General features: G+C 45.8%; 1 protein-coding gene across 1 annotated transcript; it reads left to right on the top strand.

Moving 5' to 3' along the window:
* Positions 1–1,242: 1,242 nt before the first annotated feature.
* Positions 1,243–9,813, top strand: ORAI2 (ORAI calcium release-activated calcium modulator 2). The gene is made up of 3 exons (XM_010175170.1): positions 1,243–1,288; positions 3,590–3,830; positions 9,268–9,813. Exons 2-3 carry the CDS (start codon positions 3,603–3,605, stop codon positions 9,811–9,813), a joined length of 774 nt encoding a protein of 257 aa, XP_010173472.1. The 5' UTR covers positions 1,243–1,288; positions 3,590–3,602.
* The last annotated feature ends 1,161 nt before the right edge of the window (positions 9,814–10,974 follow it).

The raw sequence follows: 10,974 nt of genomic DNA, 5'->3' as shown, positions 1-10,974 counted from the left end.
AGGCTCCTCGCTGTGAGGGGGTCCCATCCTGCCTGGGGAGGGTCCCTTGTCTGGAGGTGCTTTTGGAAGGGAGGCTCCTCGCTGTGAGGGGGTCACACCTTGGCCTGGGGGGGTCCCCTGTCTGGGGGTGCTTTTGGAGGGGAGGTCCTTGCTGTGTGGGTCGCATCCTGCCTGGGGTGCGCTGAGAGGGGCTGGGAAGGAGGAGGTGAAATCCCCTGCTCAGGGGGTGCCCTGTGAGTAGGGTCCCAGCTGTGATGGTGGGTGAGGGGGTCACATCCTGCTTGGGGGGGGATCTCCTCGGTAACGGAGACACAACTGTGAGGTGTTCACACCCTCTCTGGGTGGTGTGACATCCCAGGGGTGCTGCTGGGGGGGGGTCCCAAGCCAGAAGAGGACACAGGTAAGGGTTCCCCATAGCAAAGAGGTCCTGAGCTTGGGGGGCCCTAGCTCAGGGGGTAGTAGAGGTCCATAGCTTGAGGGGTAGTAGAAGAAGGGGGAGTCGTGGGGCCCGGGGTCAGGCTTAGCCATGGTGTGTGGGCTCTCAAACAGTCCTATACAGGAGACAATATAAATACAGATACACAGGGGAGAAAAAAAAGCACTGGTACAAATCCACCTCAGGGTGTAGGGCAAAAACCTGGGTGTGAGGTGGGGCTGGTGTCCCAAAGGCCAGCAGAGAAGCTGATGGTGCTGCTGAGACAATGTTCTGCGGGCGATTGTTCAGGGAGGAGGATCTTCACGTCTGCTTCGTTCCCCGCTGGGAAGAAATCCCTGCACGTGTGTTTGCTACTGCACAGGGTGGCTGAGGTGTAAGGCATGGCCAGGGTTTCCCTGCTACTTGCTGATGCAAAGGACGGTGCTGGACAGATTAACAACATCAATGTGAGGTGGCAGTCGCAGAGAGCTTTCTGTCTTCAGTGTGTGAAATGAAGCGGGGTCAAGTGCATCAGCGGTGCAAGGAAAGGGAGTTAAAGACACAGCGGGACTGGATGTGGCCAGAGCTTGGCTGTTAGGCTGAGGAAGAGGTCTCCTGGGGAAGTAAAACCCTGAAGGATAGTTATTTCTGTAAGAACAAACGCCCTAAACCTTTAATGTTACAAGGCAGGAACGTGAAATCTCCAGAATAACTCTGTCTTGATACAGAAAACTGGCCAAAAAGTATTTCCAGAGTAAAACTCCTTAAGATACATGGTTTAATACTTTAAGGTGCATGTAAAATACTTCTTTGGTCTTGTGTTTCAGCTCTGGGAGCCCTCCATCCAGTCTCTCCATGTCTGTAGCCAGCCAGGTGAGTTTGCCGTCCTGTTACTGCTTGTTTGAGCTAGGTTTGTCTTTATGGATTTTATTCTGAAGTTGTTTACTTATTTGGGAACATCTCTTGAGCTGCTCCAGAGTGAAAATTCATCCTTGTGGTATTTTTAGTTTATTTTTCTAAGGAAAGAAGCAGATGTGATTGGGTAGTCTTGCTCTCCCTCTGTAACCTCTGAATTCATTTGTCTTTTCAATGGAATTTGTCCCAGGGGTTGAAGTTTCCTACATACAAAGTTCCTGGACATTCTGTGAAAATAAATGAAAGGGTAGAGGCCATCAGTGTCCCAACTACAGACAAAGCTAATAAATTCACCCCACGCTATACATTGCAGCATCCACACAGGATGTTATCACAGGAAACAGCTTTGTAATTTTGCTGCTCACAGAATGTCTCTGCTCTGATCCTCCCAGCAGGCTTGGGGAAAGATGGGGGTTTTTTTTCTTCTTCTTCTATAAAATAGGTGATTCTTGCCTTTTGTGGAAACAGAGCAAGCAGAGATGTTTGTCCCTGTTATTCTGTTCTTGGTTTTATTGCTGTGTGAAAGTTCTTTTACACTTTTGTTTGTTTGTTTTAATAATTTTAGAACTGCTGAGCAGTTCAGGAGCCATCCTGGAGTCCTCCTGGGGCTGGAATAGTGGCCTTGTCAAAAACTGCCCAGGAGTCTTGCGTTCTTCCTGCCATCCTTGTACTTCCTGATATCCTTGTTGTTCTTCCTGCCATCCTTGTTATGCCTAAAGGGGCTGGAATCTAAAATCCCACTGTGCTCAGGAGGGACAGACAATTTTACAACCTGCAATGCTTTATTTGCTGCTGCAGTCTAATCTTTCTTATTATGCCTGAAACTGCTTTGTTCCCTTTTAGTAATACCCTTCAGAGCTGTGGGCAGTTGGTGTCCTTTTTATCTTCACCACTTCCTCAAATCTCACAGCAAATGTTGTTTTATTAGCTCTCACCATGTGGCCTGTGTCTGTGGAGAGCTGGGTAGAGCAGGGGGGATGCAGGCAGGACTGGGGCTCCTCTCAAGCCAACAGCAAGGTGCCTGTGACCTTCAGGTGTGGCGCTGGGACTAATTAGTGCCACGGCATGTGTGATTCTGGGCATTCATCTCCTCCTCCTAGGGAGCTGGTAAGTATTTATAGCCAGAAGGGTCTGGTGTGGTGTTGCTACCTGCCACCACGGTGGTGGTCTGTGGCAGAGTTGCCAGTGTGGGGATGAATCAGAGAATCATAGTTTCCATTTTTTGGAAGGCTGAGTTAAACATCTAGTGTCAGATGTTTGTCAGAGCTGAGGAAATTTTTGCTCAACACATGCAGTGACTTGTGTTGGGTGTCTGTGGATGGCCCGGAGATGAGCAGAGCCGTTTGGCAGCAGCCTGGCTGTGCTGGGCTGTAAGGAGGAGATGGTTTGGACCTCCCGCTTGTCTCCGCTGGCAGCTGTGGCATTCACCACCTCAAACAGTCTTGCTGCTTTCTTACATTGTTCAGTGTAATCTCTGGAATCTGAAAGTGCTGAAACTACCTGGAGGGCAGCTTGCTTTTCCCCTTGGAATTGTCTTTTCCTTTCCCCATGCTAAGAGCCATCAGTGCAATGAAAAGAAAAGGATTCTTGGTCAGATGTGGCTGATAAGCAAAGTGTGAGCAGTTCAGGAAATTTAACTTCCCACTGCAAGAGCTTGGGAAGTTCATTTGTTAACCCTACGCTGCATTCAGCTGTGGGGGGAGGTCTTGTGGAAGAACTGTGTCCAGCTAAACAAAGCTATGATGGGCGATGGTTTAACTGAAAAGCTGTTAAGCAAAGAAAAAGCAAAAAGTGATTCCCTGAACATACCAGCTGGTGTGACTTTGGTACTCTAAAGGAGAGTATTTGGAGACAATCCATGAGGCACTGTGAAATGAACTGTCAGCTTAAAACAAAATGATAAAATGGGAGCTTTATTTCCAAAGTGTCTTTATGTAAAACAGATTTTTTTTATTTGCAAGGAGGAATTAAAGGGGAAAGTTGAGATGCCAGCCTGGAAATGAAAAGCCAGATGCTGCGCAGCCTTTCTGATTTCCTGCTGGAGTAGTTCCCGTGTTTACTTGGGTAATCTTTCCTAGTTCTCATGGTCATTTTTAGCAATTATGGATACTCCTCTCTCTGTGCCTTGCAAGTGTGATGGTATTTGGTCCATCATTTTTCTACTGACCAAGGGCAACTTTGTTGAAACACAGCTTTTCCAGTAGCTGATGCTTGTCTGTCTGCTACCTCCTTTTGAACATGACTCTCTTGTTCCCTCAGGATTTCTTTCATCATGAGTTCTGAATTAAATGTTCCGGTGGATCCTTCCACTCCTGCTTGCTGCTCTGAACCTGGCACAAAAGGCATGGATTATCGAGACTGGGTCCGGCGCAGCTATCTGGAACTGGTCACATCAAACCACCACTCCGTTCAAGCCCTTTCGTGGAGAAAATTGTACCTGAGCCGAGCCAAACTGAAAGCTTCCAGCAGAACCTCTGCTCTGCTCTCTGGATTTGCAATGGTACGTGCATTTTGTAGCAATGCTTTCTGGATCATGAAGGTTTTGGTTTTCTAAAATCATCTATTAATCAGTGTTTTCCTCCTGTGAAGAAGCAGGACATACTGTTGTTTTCTGATGAGGCAGGAGGCATCTGCCTGGGGGTTTCTGCTTGGCTGCTGCTGCAAAGTTTGAGTCTGGCTCTCTCAGGCAGCATGGATGCATGAGCTGCCTAACAGTCAACCCACACACTCCCAAGTCAGCCCTTTAAAAATACTAATCCTCTACCTGCAAATGATCCCAAGTGCTCCACCAGCAGTGCTAAACAAAATGAGACCTGGGTTCTCCTTCAGCCCCGGGGCCGTTCATCGCTGGCTGCCTTCACATGAGGTTGCACTTGGGTGTGTTGCTCCCCTGGGCCCCTGCGGTTGCTGTGGTCCTGAACATTATCTTAATTTGTCTGTGTGTTTTTTCAGGTCATGGTGTCTAAAAGAAGGTGGAGGTTGGGTCACAGTCTGCCAGAGTGAAGTTTGCATAGCGTGATCAGGGAGATGGTGTTATACGCTGAGGTGTGAGAAGAGGCCCTGCAGCCTCGGACCTGCTCTCAGAGGACTCTAGCCTGAAGGGAGTCAAACCTGGGATATTTTAGTCAGTGCTGCCTATTGGGAGTAATCCCTGGCGCTTGCTTTCCTCTATGCAGCTCTTGGGTGTTATCTGGGAGCTATCTGCATAGGTCCAAACCACATCAGGGAGCCAGCAAATAAACCAGACTGAGACAGGGGTCCAGTGCTCAGACCTGTCCAAGCCATGGTGTTGGCAAAACACAGCCGTGTTATGCTGCTGTGAGCCTCGTCATGTCCCCTCCAGTTCTTGCTTATTGGGAGTGAGAATTGAAACCTATTTGGGGGAGGTTTTCTGCTCAGGAAATGGGCAGATCTGGTTGTTCCTGAGGTTTGTCAGCTGAATGCAGAGAAGAGGGGGCAATGCCTGGGCAAGGGGGGCGTGATGCGAAGATGTTGCATCCTGCAGCTCAGGAGCAGAGGTGGAAGATGCATCTCAGGAACTTTCTGGGTGGCTTTACTTGTTTTATTTTAGCTTTTCCCGCTGTTTTTTCCTCCCTCAATCCCCCAGAACATGAATTGTGTAACATTACAGCAGTCCATTTGGGGTGACAAAGTTGGTCACCCAGAGTGAAGTTGGAGAAATGGAAGTGGGGAGTTCAGTGGGAGCAGGCTGCAGGGAGAGAGGGTGCTGGTTGCTTTGTGATTCCTCTCCACTCACTGACTGTGTGCACGCAATGCTTGTAAAAACTTTTTATACAGCGTATGTTTATTTGTAACCAAACTTGTGTGCTGAAATGGCAGAAGGTCCCTCCTTGTTTTGAGGAAGTTGAGTGCTCTCCTGTAGATTTCTTTCACTCCGAAGCTTTCTTACTTTAAAAAGCAGCTCATGTGCTTGCCCTTCACGCTTCTGGGTTACTTGAGCTCCGGGTTAGTTATTTGTGACTGTTCTCTTTAACACGATTATTAAATTAATGTTTTGTAGTGTTGTAAACGGATCTATCTAGGCAACGTGGTTACACAAGCAGGTGCCCGTGCTGGGGGGTGCTGTCGCTGGGATTTGGAGGGGCTTGCAGCCCACCCACACTGCAGGGCTGAACCACTTTATCTGAAAACAAAGCTCTGAAAACAAAGCGTGCCTTCTCAACTCGACCAACAGAAAGTTGCTGAAAATCCTTGGCAAAACACACAAAATTAACCATTTGACTTCCATTCTCTTTAAACTGTTTAAAATGCAAGTCAAATAAACACATAGGTATAAGTAGTGTTAATTATACTCACCAACCTAATGTAATAAGCACACTTGAAATCAGGAATTGTTGGAAATAAAAATTTTTGCAACAAGGAACTCTCTTTCTTAGCAAGGTTTTTTTCCCAGCTGATCGTAGTGGACCTTCCAGTGAAAGCTGAGGTATCTATTCCTACCAGGTTATTTCTCCACTGGTAATTTGGCACACACGTCTTTGGTACACGGATGTTTACTCTCTTAATAAGAGCATCTATTTGGCTATCGATGAAAGTAGAGAAGTTATTTAGAGTGAAATAGTTTCCCTGAAGCCCTGAGTGCATTTAACTATGTAAACAAATGTCATACAGGGCTTGGCTATTGCTTTATTTACTTCCCTGTCAAGTGTGTTTGATTCAAGCCAGTTCCATATTGGCTGAAAATTATTACGAGCTGATGGGTATTTAATCAACAGGCGGTGGCTTTGATCCAGCTCCTTCTGGACAGGCTGCAGAATAATGTGAACCTTCTCGATGCTATCTCTGGTATTTCTGGCAGAGTTGGGAAGATCAGGAGGATGTGGGTCCTTTCCAGCACCAGGTCTGTTTGGAGATGAGCTATAGGGCTACTGCATCTGCCCCAGGGAGACTACAGGCAAAGGAGATTTAGAGGGAGCTTAAAAAGCCTCCTCAATGATTTTCCTGATGGAAATAAGAGCTATTACTGCTCATCAGTCTTCTCAAGATTTGTCCAATTGTTACAGGGTATGTATTTGAATTTAAAAAAATAATAATAATCCAACAGATCTACTGGAGTGATTGTTTTTAGGTGCTGCCAAACCGTCTGTGTGAATGTACCATGGTTTATGTTAAAACATTTGTCATCCTTTTACCTGATATTATCTATCCTGGTCTAAATTTCTCAAGATGAGAATCACCTTTGTTGTGGACAATCTGGGCTATGCTGGCTATGTCATTTAATTGCAGTTTAATTCTAAAATGTTCTGAGTACTTGGTCTTTTACCAAACCTGTGAGCATGAAGTTCAACAGGGAGATTCTCAAAATTAAGCCTATGCTGAGATATCCTGCAGCTCCACAGTGCTCAGTGCCTTGCAAAGTCAAGCCCTTGACACCTTCTGGGAAGAGGTTACAATAAAGGAGGCTGTTATCAACGGAAGAGTATAATTGTATCAAACGTGACATATTAAGTTTCACAGACTAAGCAGCATATTTAATGATTTTTAAATGGGTTATGTCAGCGTGTCCTCTTTCTTTTATCCCGGTCAGAGAATGACATGACAGTCTGTACAGTGTAAAGTGATGATAAGAGCTCACTCACCTTCTCAGCACTTGTTTGGTTAAATGAACTGTTTTTCTGCCTTGCTGCCCTATCTGGATTGTTGATGTTTTTCCCTGAAATACCTCTTACCGAGCCATCAGTCAGTGTTAAAAATTCATCACGTTGCACAGCTGAAGCTAGCCCTAGGGAATAGGTTAGTCTGGGAGGAAACATCCAATTAGCTGAAGAGTGCTGCTCACGCGAAGGATAACAAGTAGAAGTTGATACGTTGACATCAGCCAGGCTTTCAGCTTTAATATAAAGCTATAAATTGAACATGCAGGTACAATTCCTGTTCAGCTTGATGAATACTGTGTCTCTGGGTATTGAGCACCCAATAATGAACAATATACCTGCAGCTTTTCCTGGCTGATGGGGTGTGACTGGCAATCACAACACCGGACAAATACATTGTACAGAACAGTGCAGCAGAGTAAGTTTGATCTCCTCCTCCTTGAATCAATATAGGGGCATCTGCAAAGAGAACATATGCAGGGTAATGTGGCATGTGTTTTAATTAAACTGACCTTGTGGTAGATGGTGAAGCCAATCCTGTGTTATTATTTTCTCCACTATACAAGAACTACTATAAGCTGCAAACAGGAACCTTTAAAAAAAACAACCAAACAAAAAAGTAAAAACACCACATGTTTATAATCAGAACAAAAGGCTGGGAATGCCCAAGAACTACCACAATATTTTTGGTGTCTCTAATATCCTAATTAGTTTATGTAAGTATGAAATCTGGATTTGCAGAGATTGACCATTTGCTGCCCCAGACGCACATGTTATGTCTTGGTTGCTACTAAATGTGTTCAGACTTGACCGTGATCCCCTTGTTCAGGCTGCTGATGGTTTCAAAGTAAATACAGGTAAGGCAGCAGCCTCGCACTTTTTTCCATTGCCTTTAATTCTTTTCAGGGAGAACATGAGTGTACCCCTAATCTTCCAGTGCCTAAATAACATTATTAACAAGTAATGCCAGAGCGAATGGTGCAGATTATTATACAGAGCCTGAAATGGCTCCTCAGCAGTGGGCTCGTGTGAGGTCTGGGTAAAGTAATGAAGTGATCATTCTGCCAAATCCATCAATGCCCCAGAATCGAGCTGCTTGTTCCAACTTTGCCTTCTCCTGATGGTCTGGAGAGGCTCTGCCCTGGGGCAGACATCCAAGCATCAGCTTCTCCTTTCCTTCATGCACCCAGCAAGCCGTGCTGCGCCGGAGCAGTGGGTCACCTGGGATCACCAGAGGTTTTGCCAGCTGCCAGGCTGCATTATTATCTGTGCAAATCACTAAGTGCAGCTCTGGATCCAAGCAAGCTGCTAAGGAGTTGCTGGAGAGGAATGTTGGATAGTCTTGCCCACTGTTTTTGTGGCTTCTCTTAGCACAAGGTTTCTGCAGTCCTTTCAGGGGTGACACCACACCCTATTTAACTTCACAGGTAGTTTAAGTAATTTTACAAATTTGTATGCTCAACCAGTTAATAGACCTGCACTAGGACTCCATTTCTGATGTCAGAAGAGCCCCCTGCTCTCTTGTGCTTATTCTGTTTGTTAAGCTTTATTTGATTAAAAAAAAAAAAAGCCAGCTTTAGAGACTTGCTATGTGATAGCTCTTGTTTTGAGAAAGCAGACTCCTGTCTGAGTTGCTGAACACACCCATAAGCCAGTAGCTGTCCACTTCTGCTGAGTATATCAGTAAGTTATTAGATCTCAAGGGAGAAATTTGAGGATATAAATAACTTGTATCTGGGCATATTGTAATAAAAACGAACGTACGATGTTCTGAGAATAGAAGGCAGCTATTTTAACTATGGACTAACTTAAACTGTGAAGTAGCTTGCGTGCTTCCCATGGGAGGTAGTGAAACCTTGCTGGCCGCTGGCCAGGAGGGCTGCTTGCTTTTGCTTTTCTTTTCGTGCCTGAAGTTGAAACTTCCTGTGCCGCAGCCGCAAGCAGTTAGCGAAAGGAGAAGGTGTGATGGGCTGGCTAGCAGGTTGTCAGCTGCCTCCGAGCTCCACTTGTTGTCTAATGAGTTCCTTGTGTTGTGTGTTCGGTTTGATGCAGTTCATATGGCTCATGGTTGCAAGGAGAGGTCTGTTATTGCAGAAAACTGCAGTGCAGAAGAACGTGCACAGAAAGCCTTCAGAAAGCCAAGCTGCAGCCTGTGTACGTCTTCGTGGGAAAATGATCCATCTACGCTGGTTCTAAAAAGCACTTGAGTGTGTACTTGACCTTTAGGTGCTCTTCCTGAATATTCTTTCCAGGATGAAAGCTTTGAAAAGAGGAAAACTAGCAGCTGTTGACAAGCTTTTTTTTTTTGTTCCTTTCCCCCAGGTTGCCATGGTGGAGGTGCAGCTGGAGGTGCAGTACAAGTATCCCCCGATGCTGCTGATTGCTTTCAGTGCCTGCACAACAGTCCTGGTGGCAGTTCATCTCTTTGCCCTTCTCATCAGCACCTGCATTCTGCCAAACGTGGAAGCAGTGAGCAACATCCACAACCTGAACTCCATCAGTGAGTCCCCACATGAGCGCATGCACCCCTACATCGAGCTGGCGTGGGGCTTCTCCACTGTCTTGGGGATCCTCCTTTTCCTTGCGGAAGTTGTGCTTCTGTGCTGGATAAAATTTCTGCCTGTGGGCTCCATCCTGAAAAATGAGACCACCAACATCGAGAAGCCCAGCAGCCACGCGGGTTGGCAGTCAGCACTGGTCTCCACCATCATCATGGTCCCAGTGGGTCTGATTTTTGTCGTCTTCACCATTCACTTCTACCGCTCTTTGGTGCGGCACAAAACAGAGCGGCACAACCGAGAGATCGAAGAGCTTCACAAACTGAAAGTGCAGTTAGACGGGCATGACAGAGGCATGCAGGTAGTGTGACAGAGGCTGCTTCTGGCAAATCCGCTCAGGCTGAGAGCAAAATACATGTTTTACTAGTTGGTGAGATGCACCAGTGATGGATTGTCTTGAGGCTTAAATATGTAAACGCTAATTGCCTGCCATATATAGCTGTGGGTTCTAGTGCTGTTTCAGTTGCTGGGGTCTCTGACCTGTTTCTGGTCCTATACACTCACATACTTAAGTCAATGCTGTCATGGAGTTCAAGGTTAAAACTTTACCTACCTTAACATTGGTTCAGGTAGCCAAAAATCAGTATTCTTTACAAATGCAATATTCTGTTGCCAAAAGTAAAACTGCATCAGCTGTCCAAAAAGCCGGTGTGTGTGTGTGTGTAGGACCCATCTTATATGTCAGAACTCCCTGGCTGTCAGTGCAGCAGCAATTAACTGGCAGCTCCTTTCTAGAGCTGAGCTGGTTAATGAGGGTGTCTGCAGCTGACTTGAGGACATCCAGAAACACACAACAGAAACTGCGAGTGTTCATCACCTTTGTTCCAAAGCAAGTGTTCCATAAATACATAACCAGAAAGAAATCACCCTTAGCTTTTCTGTTCTTTTCTTGCTATTCTTTACTATATTTTTACAGCTGGGGAGGTAAGATTTTGACTTGGAAGAGGCTGAGAAGTTCTGTCTTACTTTCTTCAGCAGCATCTGTCACTTCAGATTGAATGAATGCCAAGATCATGTGTTTTTTCCCAAGAAGAGGCAAGAGTGCCCAGGGAAGGTTTACAGGTGTTTTAGTTTTAACAAGGACATTCTTAAAACGGAACAGTGACAGGGAATTTAATGAGACAAAACTTTGAAGGACTAGAAAAGCAAGTTTCAAGGAGGTAAGGAGTGGCAGCACATAGCACATTGTAGAAATCTTTCACTACGTCGTCTTCATTTATGTATTGTTGCGATGTCTCTTGCCTGGTTTGCTGGAGAGAACAAGCTTCAGTCCTGCTTATTTCATTAGTTGTTTGGGGTTTTTTTGTCCACTGTAGCATTTGTCTGTCAAAAATGAATGCTTCCTTCTCCCTCCACCAAAGCAGGCAACTCCTCTGGTGCTATACTGGCAAGTCTGACGGAGCTGGATCCAGCGGGAGAGCTCTGTGCCATTAAAGAGCTATCATGTTCCATCTGAGCTGACTTTTTCTTT

This window comes from Antrostomus carolinensis, unplaced genomic scaffold (genome assembly GCF_000700745.2).
Source record: "Antrostomus carolinensis isolate BGI_N321 unplaced genomic scaffold, ASM70074v2 scaffold52589, whole genome shotgun sequence".
Taxonomy (NCBI): domain Eukaryota; kingdom Metazoa; phylum Chordata; class Aves; order Caprimulgiformes; family Caprimulgidae; genus Antrostomus; species Antrostomus carolinensis.
The sequence above is the reverse complement of the archived record's forward strand: the minus strand, read 5'-3'. Positions and strand labels throughout refer to the sequence as shown.

What these genes read in the sequence shown, in the direction of transcription:
- ORAI2 (XM_010175170.1), top strand. Translation starts at nt 3,603, where the DNA reads ATGAGTTCTGAATTAAATGTTCCGGTGGATCCTTCCACTCCTGCTTGC. An exon ending in TGCTCTCTGGATTTGCAATG is followed by an intron (nt 3,831 to 9,267) that starts GTACGTGCATTT and finishes CCTTTCCCCCAG; the next exon opens with GTTGCCATGGTGGAGGTGCA.